This window comes from Cygnus olor, chromosome 17, assembly GCF_009769625.2.
Source record: "Cygnus olor isolate bCygOlo1 chromosome 17, bCygOlo1.pri.v2, whole genome shotgun sequence".
In the NCBI taxonomy this organism is placed as follows: Eukaryota; Metazoa; Chordata; class Aves; order Anseriformes; family Anatidae; genus Cygnus; species Cygnus olor.
The window spans coordinates 1,448,163-1,465,707 of NC_049185.1; the positions used below are offsets into that span (position 1 = coordinate 1,448,163).

A 17,545-nucleotide genomic window follows, 5' to 3' on the forward strand; every position below is an offset into this window, starting at 1 on the left:
AGGGCCTTCTACTGTGGCAGAAATGAGAGAGGAGACTCCAAGAGTAAGAGCAAAGACCTCAGGAAGGCCAACCACACAAAGTTGGCTCATTCTCCCACCTGCATCAGAAGCAGGGCCACAAAAAAGGCATGAAGGGTGTTAGTCCTTGGAGACTCCTCTCTGAGAGGCACTGAGGCTAACATTTGCCATCCAGATAATCTCTCCAGGTAGGTTTGCTGCCTGCCTGGAGCCCACATTCGCAATATTACAAAAAGGCTACCAAGTCTAGTGACACCCGCTGCTGCAGCATCTCTACCAGGGCGCGCATCGTCACCTGCCCCCCCCCAGCCCACTGCAACTGGTGGCAAGCATGGCCGCAGCATTGGACACCCGCTGCCCCATATGCCTGGACACCTGGGGCATCCCCGCTTTCACCATGCCATGCTACCACCAATTTTGCTTCCCGTGCATCCAGCGGTGGGCTGACAGCAAGCCCGAGTGCCCACTCTGCAAGCGGAGGCTGACGTCAATCGTGCACTCGGTGCAGGCTGATGACAAGTTTGAGGAGCTGGTCATCAGCCCGTCGGCAGCAGCATCCATCGATGCCGACAGCCCCCCTGACGCCCAGGCAGCCTGGCCATGGGCTGCATGGCTGGCACTCAGCCCTCTGGTGGGTGGCCTCCCCGCGGACACCTGGGGACAACTCTTCCGGGAGCACCCTGCTCTGCTCCAGCCCCTGCTCTCCTGGGTGCGCCAGGAGCTGGGGCGCATCTTCCAGACACGGCGTTCGCAGGCGCTCATCTTGGAGAACGCCATCAGGGAGACCCTGCGCCTGTTCGGACTGGGGGAAGAGATGCTGGTGCAGCTGTTGGAGGAAGACCTCGGTGAGAACGCGGCGACATTTGTGCGTCACCTCCTGGACATTGCCGTGCAACAGTGCGGCAGGGAGGCCCACCGCCTGCTGGGCCTCAACGTTCCCCCTGCAGCCGAGCATCGGGAGGCCAGCCCCGTGCCAGAACCTGGCCCATCTGGCCCTGAAGGAGTGGCTCCTGCACCTGGCCCAGTCCCCTCTCTCCATCCCGCCAGCTCCAGCAGGGATGCGGTGCCCGGCACATCAAGAGATGCCCTTCGAGGGAGTACCAGCAGCCCTCACTCCCCCCCTGCTGCAGTCCCCATGGAGCAGGCAGCACCTCAAGAGGAGCCACAGGAGGCTGCAGCAGGTCCCTCCACCACCAGGCGGGGCAGGGGCTGCCCACCTGGGGGGCCCCGGCGAGCCCCCAAGAGGAAGACCAACTCCTCCCAGGCCTCTGCACCACCCAAGAAGAGGCCACCCGGCTGGTGACAATAGAAGACCCTCCGAGACCAGGGCCGGACAGCAGCTGGGACACACACCGGCCCCAAAGGACCCAAAGGTCATCAGGGTCCTATTCCAGCACACAGAGAACAAATAAAATCATGAAAACGTGTCAGTGTTGCAAACAGCACAGTGGTCATTGCCATCCCCACCCCTGCTGCTTTCTCCTCCCTTTCCCGATGCCGTGCCCACTCTTTGCCCTGTTGCGTTGCTGCCCTGACAGCACCCACTGCCCCGCTCCAGCCTGCGTCTCCGCAGCCACTGCCAGGAAGGTGTTTCCAGCCTGGGGTCTCCAGCCCAGCCCATGCTCCGGTCTCATCACCCCAGCCTGGCCTCCTCCTCACTGCAGCCTCTGACCCCGCAGCTGGGGCTCTGCTCTCCTGCCAGCCTGCACTGCTGCTGTGGCCCGGCCACGGCGGCACCCAGGTGCCTCCTGCGCAGTCACAGCCTGGTGCTGCTGCTCTCGTGGGCATCTGGGGTTGTGCTCTGCCCAGGCACGAACCCCAGGTTGCTCAGCGAGGGGAAGGGCAAATTGCTGCACCTGGGGAGGAACAAGCCCAGCACCAGGACAGGCTGGGGGCACGCGCCTGGAAAGGACCCTGTCCTGCCCCCATCCCAGTCCCTGTCCCACTGGGGGTACCAGTGCCTTTCCCTGTCCTGGTGCCACCTCCATCCCATCCCCATGGGCAGGCAGGGAGCGGGGTGAGAACCGGGCTGATCGGCCGGGCTCGGGGGCTGGAGGTCAGCGACATGGAGTCCAGTAGGAGGCCATCAACGAGCAGAATGCTCCAGGGTCAGTGCTGGCTCCAGTTCCGTTTAACGGCTTCGTTAAAGGTCTGGATGATGGGGAGAGTGCACCCTCAATAAATTTGGGGATGACACAAAACCTGGGGAGTGGCTGAGTCGCCAGAGGGCCACCACCCAGAGGGACCCAGCCAGGCTGGAGAAATGGGCTGGTAGGAACCTCGTGGGGTTCACCGAGGAGCAGAGCAGAGTGCTGCACCTGAGGAGGAACAAGCCCAGCACCGGGACAGGCTGGGGGCACGCGCCTGGAAAGGACCCAGGAGTCCTGCCGCACACCAACTTGACCGTGAGCCTGCAACTAGGCCTGGCCGCACAGCAGGCAAACGCTGTCCTGGGTTGCATTGGGCACGGTGTTGCCGGCAGCTCCAGAGAGGTGATCCTCTGCTCTGCTCAGCTCTGGGGAGGCCACAGCTGGAGTGCTGGGACCGATGCTGGGCTCCCCAGTCCGAGACAGACCTGGGCACACTGGAGTGAGTCCGGTGGAAGGCCACCAAGATGCGGGAGGGACTGGAGCAGCTCTGCTGTGAGGAGAGGCTGAGGGAGCTGGAGAAGAGGAGGCTCAGGAGGAGGCTGTCAATGCCTGTAAGCACCTGCAGGGAGGCTGCAGAGGGGACAGAGCCAGGCTCTCTTCAGTGCTGCCCAGTGCCAGCACAAGAGGCAGCGGTTAGCAGCAGGAACACAGGAGGTTCCCCCTGAACACCAGAAAGCACTGCTGTGCAGTACAGGTGTTGGAGCCTTGCACAGCTTGCTCCCTCCTGAGAGATCTTCAAAAGCCGCCTGGACATGGCCCCCCTGCTCTGGATGGCCCTGCTGGAACAGGCCATTTGGACAAGATGTTCTCCAGGGACTGTCAAGCAGTTTAAACCCCGTGCCGGTGGCCATGCTGGGGCTGGTCCATACTGTAGGGACACGCCTAGGCATTGTGAGCTCCCAACTGCCCTTCCAGCAGCCCTGAGGGCTCCTGCACCTCCTTGGTGGTGCTAACAATTATGGCGATCTTGGGGAAGGGGAAGTTACACTGGGGTTAATCACTACATTAAAGCAATATATGGAAAATATATAGAAAATGTATGGAAAATCTAGAGGGGCCATGGCCACTGCCATGCACATCTTGGGAGAGGATTGACAGCATCAACAACATCTGTGTTAGCCTTGCCCCTCTGCACATGTCCACCTCTCTTCTAAACCCACATCGCAACATTTTTTTCCACAGAATACAACCACCCCCCGCCTTTCCTCCCTGAGGCCTGTGCGCAGCCCCGAAGCCTAACATGGCTGCCGCACGAGGGGGCTGCTCAGGCTGAGACCACCCCTTGGTGCCAACTCTGGTGCGTGCAGCCAGTTTCACGGGGAACAGCCCCCGGCCTGGTGTCACATCTTGGGGTGGGAGGTGTTTAGCATACGGCCACTGCTGTGGTGCAGTCATCAACAGCCTGGTGAGAGGGGGAGGAGGAGCTTGTTTTCCTGTAAGGTTTGTGGGTTTTTTTTAACTCTTTTTTTGGTTTAGTTTGGCGGTTTGAATGTGTAGCTGTGAGGGTTTAGGAGGTTTTAGGGGAATGTGACTCAGTGGGCATGAAAGTTGTGTCATCTCATGGGACTTTTGTGGGAACACAAACACCTGGCCCTGCTGTGGAATCCTTGCTCCAGGGCAGCAGTGGGGTTTCAGGTGTGGCAAATAAGAAAACCATGGCATGCTGGGACGTGGCAGAGACCTGCTCGTGTTCTGCCATTTGCATCACCATATCAAGTCTCCATTTCCCCCTCCATAACTCCCCATAACGCTAGAATTTCCCCACGGCTCTCACAAATGGGGCAATAAGGGCACGTTCCACCAAGCTTGAGTAACTGGTGTCCAAAGGAGCTGAGGCCTGATGCTCCCCATAACAGGACGGGTGTTCCCTGCTCGTGCAACATGACCCCTGGTAGGTGACATCGGCACAGTGTCAGCATTCAGCTGGAAACCTCTCTTGCTCCCCGCTCGGGTGGGTGCTTCCCCAGGAGTTTCTCCTGGGTGGGTGATGGGGACAAGAGCACCCCATGCTGGGGGTAAGGCCCTCCTGGAGCTACAGTCCTTGGCAAGGCAAGTCAGCACCCATGGGTTCCCCTTCCCACTCAAGTGTCACTAGCAGGAGGTTTTTGGTTTGGGATAGACTTGGTGAAATTCTTAAAAGAGAAATCTCACCCACTCAAATCATGGAGGTGTTTCTCAGGAGGCTTCTGACACGGTCTTGTGCTTTAAGTTTGGCTCTTGGGATTTGGGGTTAACCACTCCTGGGTTGCCTGGGATGGAGGAACTGGCTGTCGCATACAGGATTCATTTCAGTCACATCCCAAGGCCACAAGCTTCCCTTTGCTGGTGGGACTGGGCACCACTGCTGGGGCCAGGCTGCCATGTCCTGGCTGCAGCTGCTGGGTGCTGTGATCCTCTTTGGAACCACTGCAAAGCACTATCCTGCCCTCCAAAAAATGAGAAGCTGGCAGGGCGAAAGGTGCTGGTCTGGAGATCAGGGAGCTTCAGAGAAGGGGTGGGAGCTTGCGAGGAACAGGGCTCCTTGCCCTGGCTGAGTCCCAGCCCAGACAGTGGTGCTGGCACAGTGGAGTTGGGGCCTGTCCATGTTGGGGGACATCAGGGACGAGGATGGAAAGGCAATTCAGCCAGAGCCAGGTGTGTGACTTAATCCAGTGTCGTGCTTGCTTCATGCAGACTATTCACTTCACTAGACTGTGACAGATATGCCTCAGGGACAGGTGAAGAGATGGGTGATAAATCACTGGCACAAATCCAGCCAGGGCTGGGCACAGCGGGGAATGCGTCAGCTGACAGCTCGGTGGTGCCACCGACCTGGCACGGTCCCCACAGTCCCTGCAGGAGGTTCTGCTGCATGGGGCGGCCAGAGGGAAGTCAGAGGAACTGCTCTGGGCTGCTCTCTCCCCCTAACCAGCTTGTGGCAGGGGAGGCCTGGTCCTGTCCCCATCTGGGCAGGGAGTGCAGTACCCTCTGCCTCCCCAGGGCACATTCCTTTGCCCTGGAGAAGGCTCTGCCATCTCAATAGGTTTTTTACAGGGACACCCTGTCCCCAGCTGTGGTGAAGGCTGTGCCATCTCAAGCCATCTGTGGATGTGCCTGTTTCTTTCCTCTGTCCATGGAGAGCCTGGGATGGCTGATATAGGCTCAGGCTTTCATTTTGAGCATGCTGAGGTTGCCTACACAGGTTTTCTCATCCTGTGACATTGGGGACACCATGAGCTGCCCCGTTGGGGTCAGCTGTGTCCCAAGAGAGCAAGGACCTGCCAGCCTCACAGCCAGTGCCTCCGTCGCACCTAGGAGCAAGAGGACAGTTCTTGGTCCCTCTTCCTGCTACGATGGAGACCATTCTCGTTTTTCCTTTTCCAGGGTACAATGAGGTGGCTGCAATGGGGCAACAGCTTCGCTTCATCCTGCTGTCTGTCCTCCCTTGCTGGGAGACCCAAACACATCCAGCATGGACGGGTGCTGGGCCTGGCAATGGGCATGTCTGGGGGTGCCCCACAGTTATAGAAGAGCTGCTGCTAGGGTGGTGGGAAGGAGCCAGAGCTGCATCCGGCACACAATGGCCCCTTCTGTGGCCAGTGGTGGGGTGATGTGGGAAGGAAACGGCGCTCACTGGCTTCCTTGCGGCTCTGCTGCCGCTGCTGTGGAACAAAGGAGCCATGGGGTGCACAGTCCCACGGGTGCTGGTGGCAAAGCAAAGCTGGTTCCCACCAAACAAAACCCTCATGCCCCAGCGAGTGAGAGAGACCCCGGTTCCCCTTGTAGTCCCTGGGGTGCCTTCCTGGGTGCCCACGCCAGCACCCACCTCCTCTTTCTCATGGGTGAGCAGCAGCGGTGCTCACCCAGCAGTGCCGAAGGGTGGGGAGCACAGGCACTGCTGTCGTATGGCCATAAACGCTATTGAGATCCACCTGGCAGCAAGGGGAAGGGGAGGATGGAGTGTGGGGCTCCTCATGCAGGCAGCTCCAGCAGAAAGAAAAAAAAAACAGCCTGAAGCTGTTCCCCATAGGAAAAAGCTCATCCCACGAGGCCATGGCAGGGAGGGGACATCCCTGAGAAGGGATGGCCACCGTCCTTGCATCCTGGGGTCCATAAAACAGCGGGAGGCGCTGAGCAAGCACCACTGGCACTCCCTGGCTACGTTCAACTTCACCTCAGTGCTTACAGGGCAAGGAGCTCCAGCTCCTCCAGGACCCCGAGCATTCCCAGAGCCCCCCGGCCCCGCTCAGCCGGCAGCACCCACCAGCCCAGCCCCGCAGCCGGGGGTGCCGGGTGGCAGCGCCAGGCCGGGCCGGTGCAGAGCCGGCTCTGGCTGCAGCGAGCCGGGGCACTGGGCCACAATGTCCCTGTTGATGGCAGTGGCGCAGATGGAGACAAACAGCCCCGTTGTTGTGCGCGCGGGGCGGCAGCGGGGTGAATGAGCCCTCTGTGCTCCGTCGGTGGGTGGAGAGACGGAGCCTTGCGGCCGCTCGGGTGGCAGCGGGAGCCCCGGCAGCGCCTCGCTCCACGCCTCGAGCCGGCAGCTCTGGGAAAGGAGATTATTCGGATTTTGCTTCGCCCTCCCCGCCAAGGCGGGTGCACTGGGGCCGCAGTTTGGGGGATGGCTTAGGGAGGGGGAAAGCGGCGGGGGGCTGCTTTGGGAGAGCCTGTTCCATGTCGGAGCAGCATCACCCCCCACGCCCCACGCGCCAGCAAGCCGAGAAGAGGAGAGGGACGGTCCGCAGGGAGCAGCTGGAGCAAAGAAAGAGGTGATGGGGGCTGGTGGGGGCTGGGAGGGCCGTGGGGGCCAACACAGGGTGGATTTCAGGATGCAAGGGGCATGTGGGCACCAGCACCCACGGGACAAGATGCCGGGGCGAGGGGGATGGGGTGAGCACGCACGGAGCAGCATGCCCACAGCGGGCATTGGCACGGGATGAAGAGAGCCTGAGCCAGAGCTGCCAGGGGCTGGAGGGGCCTGCAGTTGTGCCCTGTGTGTGGATCCTTAAATTTGGGCTGTAAAGGGGTTGGTCCCTATAAGGGAAAACGCAGGAGAGGGCTGCCACGGGGGAGTGTTGGACCGGGGGGGATGCAGGGACGGGGCTGTGGCGTGGACGTGGGGATGTGGCCAGGGGCTGTGGCTGTGGCTGGGGGGATGTGGCCGGTGTGGCCGTGTCCTCACCCTGTGGCTGTGACTACTGGCTCCGGCTGGGGCTTTCAAGTGGCTGGGCGAGGGCCGGCGCCAGCGGCTGCCCTGCTCCGATGGGAGCCCCAGGACAAAGCCTCCACCTTGGCATTTCCCCTGCTGAGCTATTAATAATTAAGCCACTCACTTAAGGCAAAGTCAATAGAGTAACTGGGCTGGGAACTGTTTGCAAGAAACACCCCGCTGGAGCCAGCCCGGGTGGAGCTCGGCATCCCCTCGGCATCCCTGCCAGTGGGTCTGGGCACTGGCAGCCACAGAGATGCTGGGGGCAGCTCAGCCATGCTCTCGCCGTCATTTCTGCTGCTTGGAAAGCCCGCAGAGCGGAGGCTGAGCTCGGCTGGGGTCGGCGAGGGCGAGCCGTGCCCAGCGTCTGGTTACACTTTCCATCCATTATTCATCGAGATGGAAATCTCAGCTGCGGCGTGGCTCGCTGCCCTCCGCCGGGCTGGGGCAGGAGAGATGCAGGTGGAGGACGGAGGCCAGCGCCGCGGGGAGGCTTCGTGCACAGCGGGGCGAGACGCCGGCGGGGGCCTGGTAGTGTTTCCGTGTGGTTTTCCTCTGCGAAATCCCAGGAAGGTCCGTGCTACTGGCTGCAGGAGCCGCAAAAGGGCCGCGGGGTGTTCATGCTGTGCACGTCACCGCAGGGCAGCTGAAGGGTGCAAAGGATGGCCGGCAGCCAAAAGGGTGCCAGGAGGCAGGGCAGGGTGTGCGGGCAGCTCGTCCGCCGGTCCCCGCTGGGGCACGTCCGTGTGTCCTGCCGGGAGGACAGCCCTGCTGCAATGCGGCGCCGGGGCAGCTCCCGGCTCGGCGAGCGGACGCGGTGCGTGGTGCAGCGGCAGTGCAGGTGCTGCGGGGACTCGCGGGGGTGTGTGTGTGTGCGTGTGTGCACGTGTGTGTGTGTGTGTTCTCATCTGTGTGTCTGCAGGCATAAGCGTGCTCAGGGGTGTGCAGATGCCCGTGTCCTTGTCTGTATGAATGTGTAGAGTTCTGTGTGCACGTAGAGCTGTGTCCTTGTGTGTGCATGCGCGTGAGCGCGCATAGACGTTTGTCCGTGTCCTTGCGTGTGTGCATGCATGCATAATGTGCAGAGATGTGTGCCCCTGTGTGCATGCACACGCATGAAATGCGCAGGTGTCTGTGTCCCTGTGTGCGCATGCACAAGTGTGCATCGATGTGTGAGCCCCTATATGTACGTGCATGTCTGTACACATGTGCACAGATGTGTGCGTGTCCTTGTCTTCACGTCGGCGCCCATGAGCGTTCATGGGGGTTGTGTGGCTGCCTGTGTCCTTCTGCATGAGGATGCACAGATGTGTGCACACATATGTCTCTGCCCCATGCACGTATGTGCACGAGTATGTATAGCTAGATACATGTGTGTGCATGAGCATGCATAGATGTGTGTCTGTGTCCTTGTGTGCACGTGGGAATGCGTGAGTGCAGAGGTGTGTGTGCACGCATAACGCGCAGAGATGCATGCCCTATGTGCATGCACACACATAAATGTGCACAGGAGTGCCTGTGTCCCTGTGCACGCATGTGGGGGGTGGGGGTGCCCCTGTATTTATGTGTACACCTGTGTGTGCGTACGCATGTGCAGGGATGGGTGTGTGCACGTGCCCTCCTTCATGCACTTGTGTGTGCATGCGCGCACGCCCGTGTTTGTGCACGTGTGTGTGGTCATGCAGAGCTGCCCGCTGCTGGTGGGGCTGTGCGGGGCGGATGGCATGGGACGGATCCGCGCCCGGTGGGACCTCCAGCGGTGCCACTGCTCCTCGGTGCTGCGGTGCCCCATCGCCGGGTGTCTGCTGGGTGTGGGTGGAGGATACGCCCCTTCTGCCACCCCAGCTCTTCAAGTTTTGCTTTTTGCAAGGAAATTGCTTTCGGTTTTTTGCAGCATGGGCAAGAGTGACGCAGCGTGGGCAGAGCTGCCGCACCCTGGCCATGACTCCCTCACGGCCCAGGACATGCCTGGCACCGATTCTCCCCTCCCCCATCACCTAAAATCCCCCTGCAGTGCTCCCTGTGCCTTATTTGCTTGAAATTTGTCTCACATGATCTTTGCTCCGCACTCTCCCTGTCCTTCACCACCCGCATTGCTGACAACTGTCCCCTCTGCCCCTCGCAGGTGACCACAATGCTGCACCACCATGGGAAGCCCTGGAGGTCCATGTGCAAGGGACTCATCCTGGGGACCCTCCTGACCAGCTTCATGCTGCTGCTCTACTCCTACGCTGTGCCTCCGCTGCAAGTCAGCATGACAGAGTGAGTATTACAGGGATCCCTGTGTCACCTGGGCAGACCTGTTCCTGGGGCTTTACAGGCTCTGGTGGCCTTGCTCTGAGATGTCACCGTCCTCAAGTGACACAGCTGGCCCCATCCCTGTGACAGGGAAGCTGCCGGCTAGGCTGGGGATGCTCACCTTGGGGCAAGGGGATATGGACCCGCTGCAAAACTGCTGCAGTGGGAGCATGTCCCCAGTGACAAGGAGGGCATGGGGACCTCCTGCCCCTTCCCACCTGTCTGTGTCCTACCCATGGGGACCTTCCCCAGGCAGCTGTTCATGGATGAGCTCAAGGAGCTGGCTGCCCGGGCACCCTTTATGTGGGGTTTGTCCTTCAAGAGAGAGATGAGAGCGCTGCTGTGCCCACGCCGTCTCCCAAAAATCTGGGAACGGGTGGGTTCAGTGCTCTTTGGTACCTGTCCTCACCAAACCCAGCCCTGAGCTGGGCTCATCTCGATGCCGTTTTCCCAGGTGTGGGAGCAGCGTGGCCATGGGGAACATTAACCTCTGCATTTATAAAATAGCTCCGCGTGCGGGTATTTTGTAAGTTGCTTTCTGTCTCCTGTTGTTCCACATTGCCATACCGTGGCGTTAACAAGGATCAGAGCTGCATCTTCCCTGGGGTTGTCCAATGTCACTCAACACTGGAGCATCTGTTACCGGCTTTGGGCATCTCAGATAGCACAGGGATTGTTTGTTACGCTTGCTCCTCTGACAGCCCTCAGCCTGTATAGTGATACCATGCGCTTCTTTCCCTCTCTGCTCACCTCACCACGGTGTCCTCTCTCTCCTCCCCACCAGGATCCCCATCCCCTACTCCTGCTCCTCCTCCCCGGCCCAAGCCAAGGGGCGGGCGGTGGCCAACGGCACACGCAGCCCTTCGGGAGGAGGCTGCCGGCCCAAGCTGGACATCATGTTCATGAAGACGCACAAGACGGCCAGCAGCACCATCCTCAACATCCTCTTCCGCTTCGGAGAGAAGCACCGCCTCAAATTCGCCTTCCCCAACGGCCGCAACGACTTCTACTACCCCTCCTACTTCGAGCGGAGCCAGGTGCAGCACTACCAGCTAGGCATGTGCTTCAACATCATCTGCAACCACATGCGCTTCCACTACGAGGAGGTGCGCAAGCTCCTGCCAGCGGACACCACCTTCGTGACGGTGCTACGGGACCCTGCCTACCTCTTCGAGTCCTCTTTCCACTACTTCGGGCGCGTCATCCCCCTCACCTGGAAGCTGCCGGGGGAGGACAAGCTGGCTGAGTTCCTGCGGGACCCCTGGCATTACTACGACCCAAACGGGTTCAACGCGCACTACCTCCAAAACCTCCTCTTCTTTGACTTGGGCTATGACAACAACATGAATGCCGACAGCCCTCTGGTGGAGCAGCACATCCAGGAGATAGATCAGCGCTTCCACCTGGTCATGCTGCTGGAGTATTTTGATGAGTCCCTGGTGCTGCTGAAGGACCTGCTGTGCTGGCAGCTGGAGGACATCCTCTACTTCAAGCTCAATGCTCGCAAGGGCTCCACCATCTCCCGGCTGACACCTGAGCTCTACGAGAAGGCGACTTCTTGGAACCTCATCGATGCCAAACTCTACCGTTATTTTAATGCCACCTTCTGGCGGAAGGTGGAGGCCTACGGGAGGGAGCGGATGGCCAAGGATGTGGCCGAGCTGCAGCAGGAGAATGAGAAGATGAAGAGCATCTGTATCGATGGGGGGCACGCTGTGGATGCCAGCGCCATCCAAGAGTCCTCCATGCAGCCGTGGCAGCCGCTTGGGGAGAAGTCCATCCTGGGCTACAACTTGAAGAAGAAGATCAACAAGAAGCACCAGAAGCTGTGCCGCAAGATGCTGACGCCCGAGATCCAGTACCTGACGGACCTCGGGGTCAACCTGTGGATCACCAAGCTGTGGAGCTGGGTGCGGGACTTCCTCAAGTGGTAGGAGAAAGTGGGCGCCCCGTGGGAGAGCCAGGTGCTCGCGTTTTCCTTCTGTCACCTGTCTTTGGGTTGGGCATGAGCAGAACCAAACGGTGGCTCCCATAGGTGCTCCCAACCCTGGTCACCCAAGAGTGACGGAGGGGACGTGGGGACACAGCTCAGAGGCCACTGCTGCCAGCAGCAAGGGCTTCAAGGATTGGGGGTTCGGGGTCTTTCCCAACAGGATCCACTTCTTCCTTCCACGTGGAAATGCTGGAGGCAGTATGGGAAGGACAGGTCCCTGTCGTGCCCTTGTCACAGCAATAGACATCCACCACTACATCACCAGAGGTGCACTGTGGGTCGGGCAGCGGTGGGACCCATGGGGCCAGGTGTGCGCAGGTGATCTGGAGTTCGCACTGCGTCACTCCCAGCGGGGGCTGCTTTCACCATCCCCTTTCCCTCCAGCCCAGTTTCTGGGGCTCCCTGTCCAAGCCCACCACGCTGCTGGGGCTCCCCCAGCCCATGGGTGCGTTGAGTGCCACACGTCCTCAGCACACCCGTGGCTATTGGTGCCTGTCACACCATCAGCCCAGACCCAGAAAGCCCCGGCAGGTTTCTAAGCATCATCCACACATGAATTTGCAGAGCAAAAAAAACACCCCAAAGCCCCAGCCTGTGCCAGCGGTGGTCCCCAGCATGTCCATGCAGGACCCCATGGCAGCAGGTCCCCCCCAGCCCCTGTTGTCCCAGTTAGAGGGCTCTGTGGTGCCAGTCCCCACTGGGGACATCCAGGGAGGACCACGGGGTCTGGTGAGAACTGGTGTGGGGAGCAGGCGTGGAGCAGGGTCCCAGCGGTGCCAGCCCTGGGTGCAAGTGGGACATGGGGACAATGCAACAGGAGATGGGGCATGGTGTGGGGATGGGCTGGGGCAGAGCTGGTGGCACCCGGGTGGCAGGGACGCCCCCCGATAGGGGCAGCCACATCATGGGGAGCCCTCGGGTGTCCTGGCCGGGCTGGATGACAATGGCACGGGTAAAGCTGAGAGTGGCCCAGGCCAGGCATCGAGGTGGCACCCTGCGGCTGCAGGGGTGACAGGAGGTTGTCACCTCCCCGGGGCAGCAGCAGGGAGCCCAGCCCTGCCACTCCCCCATGTGGTTCATGTTCTGCTCTGTTTGTAAATGCAAGCAATAAAAAAAAAAAAAAAAAAAGCAATTCTACTTTTGTAAGATAATCGTATTGTATATTTGGCAGTTTTTAATACACCAATGGTCCAGCTGGTCTCCGTCGGTCTCGTTCTTCTTCGTGGGAAGGGGATGGGGACAAGGGGACAGGAGCCCCCCCAGGCTGACCCCACTCTGTGCGTGCAGCGGGATGCTCTGCCGGTCCCTGCTCCCCTGGGGACAGATCCTGCCCCACGGCGATGCCCCAGCTCTGCCCCCGCCACCAGTGCCACCAGTTAAAGCTCCGCGGGTCCAGTGCTCAGAGACCCTGGGTGCGTGCGTGGGGCAATGGCAGGTCCCGAGCAGGCCGTTCGCTGGGGATGGTGACACCGGGATGTCACCGAAGGGGGAAGTCCCAAAGATGCCCTTCGGGGCGGGCAGGGAGCAGACATTTAGAGGCTGCAAGGAGGCTCCCCATGGACCTTCGTAGCCTCCTCCAGGTGCCCAGGCTCGCAGACTCTCTGAGGTGGCGGGCAGGGTTGGAACCTCCTTGCCTGTAGGTCAGGGGTGGCATCCAGCAAGAGACACAGGGACAAGGACGATGGCCACCAGCCTGCCCAGTGCTGTGGGTCACCAAAGCCCAGCATCAGCTGTGCTCATCCCAGCCACCGGTGCCCTCCAGTGACGAAGGGCTGGAGCAAACATCTGGAGAAGCAGGAAGGACTTCCTGCTCTTTCAGGCGGCCGAGGCGCAGTATGTGTTCTCCCAAGACCTGCGCTGCTGGAGTGCAAGGGCACCAACAGACAGAGCTGGGTGAGTGCCCACAGGGGGGGACAGGGATGGTGCACTGGGGACCAGGGCTTGTGGGGTGGGACTGGGATCATGCATGGGACCAGGGCTGTGTGGTGGGACCAGGACCATTTATGGGATCATGACTGAGTGGTGGGATCGGAACTGTGCGGTGGAAAGAGGATCGTGTGTGGGACCGAAACAGGGGCTATGATGGGACCAGGACCATATGGTAGGACCTTCATTGTCCAGTGGGACCACGAGCATCCACCGGACTAAGTCGAAGTGTGGGACCAGACCGTGCGGTGCCGCTAGGACCAGGACAAAGTGATGGCACCAAGCCATGCGCAGGACCACAAGTACATGGTGGGATAAGGACCGTGATGGGACTGGGACTGTGCAATGGGACCAGGACTGAGTGATGGGACCAGGACCATGTGTGGGTGCAGGACCTTGCGATGGGAGCAGGACAGTGTACAGGAACAGGCCTACATGTGGGAATGCTGGCTGCTCCCGGGACATTCCTGGGTCGGGACAACTGCAGGGAAAAGCCACCACGGTTCCCTATGACCACAAAAGTTTATGTTTGTGGAGGAACATCCCTTACCAGGGCCCAAAATTCCCTCTGAAGCCCCAGCGGATGTGCATCCAACAGAAGAGGCTTGGCTCTCCCTGATCTCCTGTGGCTTACAGCAAGGTTTTACTGCAGAGATCAAAAAAACAGAGAACCAAAAAAGAAAAAAAAAAAAAAAAGAAAAAAAGCACCAGGTGGTGCCCATTTGCACTCACTGTGCTATTAAATGGCCCCCCAGGGCTGGGGCTGAGTTGTTGCTCTCTGAGGATGGGGATGTGCTGGTGGGTGCTGGTGTGTGGGGCTGTGCTGGGGGTGGCAGGTGAGTGGGGCTGGGGACCCCTGGCTGCTCGTGCTGGGGCAGGTGGGTGGCAGCACCCACGTTGTGGGGGGTGGGTGCCCTGTGGTGTTGCTTGGTGCTGGTTCCTGATGCCCTCCTGGACTTGCTGGTACTGGTCCTGCTGGTGGAGGTGGCCCTGTGGTCTGGGAGCTCCCTGTCCCCGCAGGTCCGTTAGGGTCTGGTCTGGATGGGGCACCAGGGCTACCTGTGGGGTCCCTGGCTGCTGGTGGTGCTCTCCCATGCTGTGAACAGCTCCTGGTTTGTCCTCAGTACTCCATGGGGTGCTTGCAGCGGGGGATGCTCAATCCTGTGTTTTGGGAGGCTTGTGGAGACCCCTGTGCAGCACCATCTCCTGTGGCACCCACCAACCACAGCGGTCCCATGGCAGGGCCTGGCCACCAAGACCAGGGGAGGCCCTTGCTGGGGCAGCACCACGATGTGTGCAAATGTGCTCCTGGGTGTTCTTCACTTTGTGTTATGGCCTTCTCCCCCCCCTGAGCTCTGGAGACATCTGAGGACCTGGGTGTCCTTGCTGTGCCTCAGGCATGCTGCTCCCATCGCTCTGTGCTCAGCCCCCCAGCTAACTCCCTTCCTTCCCGCAGGGACCCCCACGGCCCCAGCTGCTCCCACATTTTCTGGCCATGTGGCAGTGGCCCCAACACCGTCCTCAGGTGTGGGGACACAGGCTGTGGACCCAGCACCTGCTGCTGCCACTGTGCCTGGTGGGACTCATGCGGAGCCCAGCATGAACTTCACCTTGAGGCTCCTGCATGGTGAGTGCTCTGGGTCTTGTGTTAGGCCCCAGTTTGGAGGGGCAAGACCCCAGGATGGACCCCCATTACTAAGGCCCACCAGGAGAGGGTGGCTGTCCCTCAGGACCACAGCTCCCAGCCTTGCAGAGGGTTATAAGGCTTTGAATGGTGGCACTTTGAGATGTTCCCTAGCCCACGCTTGGCTCCATGATCAGGTTTTGGGGTTCTTATCAGTCTGATGGGTGATGTGGTCCTTTTCTGCTCCTGGGGGGGGAACCAGGAAGGTGCTGCAGGTCTGGAGAGCAGCAGGGGAGCCAGGTGAGGGTGACAGCCAGCAGCAGGGACTGGGCACTCCCATGTGGTGGGCTCCAAAATCAGGGGGCTGCAGGCAGTTTCCTTCCTTGCAGCAGTAGGGGCGGAGACCCCTTATGGGCCTGGGACGTGTCCTGTGTCCTATGTCCCCATCTGTGGTGGGACAGGCTCGGGGATGTTGCACTGAGCCCACCCTCCCTTCTCCTTCAGGGGACTCTGGTGCCATGAAGAAGCCGCTGGTGGTCAGCTCTGGTTCTGTCATCCACCTGGAGGCCAGGGTGGACTTTGGGCCTGGTGTCTCCCCCAGGATCTACATGGACCAGTGCTACGGGACAAGTTCAGGGTGGCCGGGCCATTCCAGGAGGGCCTACGTGGTGGTGAACAGCCAGGGGTTGGTGCTGCGGTCGGCCTGGTCCTGCCAGACCTCCTGGTGGGGTGAGAGGTCCTGGGGTCAGCCTGGAAATGTGCCTGACTTGTTCCTGGGTCTCCCCAGGTGTCTGCATGGCCCGAGTCTGGGGAGTGTGTCTGTCCAGCACCAGAGAGGGGCGTCTGTCCTCCAGTTCTCCATCCTGGCCCCTGTGCTGGAGGTTGAGCCTGAGGAGGAGGTGAGGTTGGGGTGGAGCAGGCTTCCTGGTGGTGGGTCACCTCCTTGGGGTGACCTGGGTGTCCCCAAGGCATTGTCCCTCTGTGGGCATTCCTGCTGCTCTCCCCTGCTCCCAGCTGGGGAGGCCTGAAGCCATGGGGAGGAAGCGGAGGTGGGAGGGAGGGGAAGGCCCCCAGGAAGGGTGGGCTGCCTGGAGGTGGCAGTGAGGATGGCCGGTGTCCCAGCAGGTCTACGTGCACTGCCTGCTGACGGCATGGGGTGCCCAGAGGCACAGCCTGAGGTCCTGCTTCTACAGTGAAGCCGTAGCCAGGTGAGCTCTGCATCGGTGTGGGTTCCCTGCTGGCACCAAGGAGCTGGGCAGGGACCAGAGCACCCATGGGTGTTTTGGGAACAGAAGCCACTGGTGCCCTTCTGGGGTCAGGGGACACATCCATGGCACCAAGCCACCCCATGGTGGTCTGGATGCCACCCCCTCTGCCCCTTGGGTCCCTCTGGATGTGCATGAGCAGGGAAAGACCCCTCTGGGGTGGCCAAGACCCAAAGGGACAGAGGACATGACACCACATGGATCTTGGGTGGGTGCTGGGGACGCAAGGACCCCCAGCTCTGTCCTTCCCTCCCAGGTGGCACAATGCAGAGGACCCTTCCCAGAGTGCCCTGTGTGACTGCTGTGACACCAGGTGTCCCCCTGGTGACACCCCACCTGGACAGCAGCCAGGTAGGCACCTGCCCTGGGGGCCCATGGCTGCTCGGTGGCTTTGGGTGTCCTGGGACCAGAGGGGAGCTGCATGGGCTGTGTCCACCCGCAGAGTTCCCAGGAGAGGGGATGCTCCACCAGGAGATGGTTGGCCCACTTCTGGTGCAGGACCTGGAGCCATGGTATGAAGGTGAGCAGCCAACCCCGAACTTCTCCCCATGGCCCCAAACCAACCCAACCATCGGGTGCCCGATGTTCCCCACGTGGGGGGAGCAGGGACACCCAGGACCGGGAAGCCCTGGAGGCTCATCTCTGTCCTCGGTGCCCGAGCCAGCCCTGACCCTGTTGTCCCCCCAGCGCCGTGCCGCACGGTGAAGAAGCTGCTGCTGGCTGGGCTGGCCCTGCTGGGCAGTGCTGTCGTGGCGGCTGCCCTCGTGGGGAGCGTGCTGGCCCTGGGCTTGGCTGTGTGGCGTCTGCGCAGGGGACAGCGGAGACGCCGGCGGCCGAGGCGGCAGTGTCCCTTCCAGGCTGAGCTGCAGGCTGTCGTGGGGGCCCTTGTCCCCAGGGAGCTGGAGAAACAGGGGGAGCCCGGTTTGGAGTACCGCAGCCTGGAGCACAGCTTGGTGTGAGTTGGTTCCTCGGCAATAAAAGTCACTTCTCTGTAGCTGCTCCTCCTGGTGGTGCTGCAGGGAGAGGTGGCCTCCAGGCAGGACAGCACAGTGGTGTGTCCCTGGTCTGTGCTGCCTGCTCCTG

General features: G+C 60.8%; 2 protein-coding genes across 3 annotated transcripts; both read left to right on the forward strand.

The window, feature by feature from the left end:
• The first annotated feature begins 349 nt into the window (after positions 1-349).
• On the forward strand, positions 350-12,205 carry GAL3ST1 (galactose-3-O-sulfotransferase 1). The gene is made up of 4 exons (XM_040577569.1): positions 350-1,115; positions 6,591-6,916; positions 9,482-9,618; positions 10,439-12,205. The coding sequence occupies exons 1-4, from the start codon at positions 350-352 to the stop codon at positions 11,586-11,588; spliced, it is 2,379 nt and encodes a 792-aa protein (XP_040433503.1). The 3' UTR covers positions 11,589-12,205.
• Positions 12,206-14,340: 2,135 nt separating this feature from the next.
• On the forward strand, positions 14,341-17,452 carry LOC121079592 (zona pellucida sperm-binding protein 3-like). 2 transcript variants are annotated; one of them, XM_040577091.1, is made up of 8 exons: positions 14,341-14,409; positions 15,030-15,200; positions 15,702-15,882; positions 15,985-16,096; positions 16,320-16,405; positions 16,719-16,813; positions 16,905-16,982; positions 17,150-17,452. In XM_040577091.1, exons 1-8 carry the CDS (start codon positions 14,358-14,360, stop codon positions 17,419-17,421), a joined length of 1,047 nt encoding a protein of 348 aa, XP_040433025.1. In that variant the 5' UTR covers positions 14,341-14,357; the 3' UTR covers positions 17,422-17,452. The 2 variants fall into 2 exon arrangements, with proteins under 2 accessions (XP_040433025.1, XP_040433026.1); XM_040577092.1 differs by having other exon boundaries at positions 14,342-14,409; positions 16,323-16,405.
• Positions 17,453-17,545: the final 93 nt, after the last annotated feature.

What these genes read in the sequence shown, in the direction of transcription:
- LOC121079592 (XM_040577091.1), top strand. Translation starts at nt 14,358, where the DNA reads ATGGGGATGTGCTGGTGGGTGCTGGTGTGTGGGGCTGTGCTGGGGGTG. An exon ending in GTGGTGGTGAACAGCCAGGG is followed by an intron (nt 15,883 to 15,984) that starts GTTGGTGCTGCG and finishes GGGTCTCCCCAG; the next exon opens with GTGTCTGCATGGCCCGAGTC. An exon ending in AGGTTGAGCCTGAGGAGGAG is followed by an intron (nt 16,097 to 16,319) that starts GTGAGGTTGGGG and finishes CCGGTGTCCCAG; the next exon opens with CAGGTCTACGTGCACTGCCT.
- GAL3ST1 (XM_040577569.1), top strand. Translation starts at nt 350, where the DNA reads ATGGCCGCAGCATTGGACACCCGCTGCCCCATATGCCTGGACACCTGG. An exon ending in AAGAGATGCCCTTCGAGGGA is followed by an intron (nt 1,116 to 6,590) that starts GTACCAGCAGCC and finishes GGGGTGAATGAG; the next exon opens with CCCTCTGTGCTCCGTCGGTG. An exon ending in CTGCAAGTCAGCATGACAGA is followed by an intron (nt 9,619 to 10,438) that starts GTGAGTATTACA and finishes CCTCCCCACCAG; the next exon opens with GATCCCCATCCCCTACTCCT.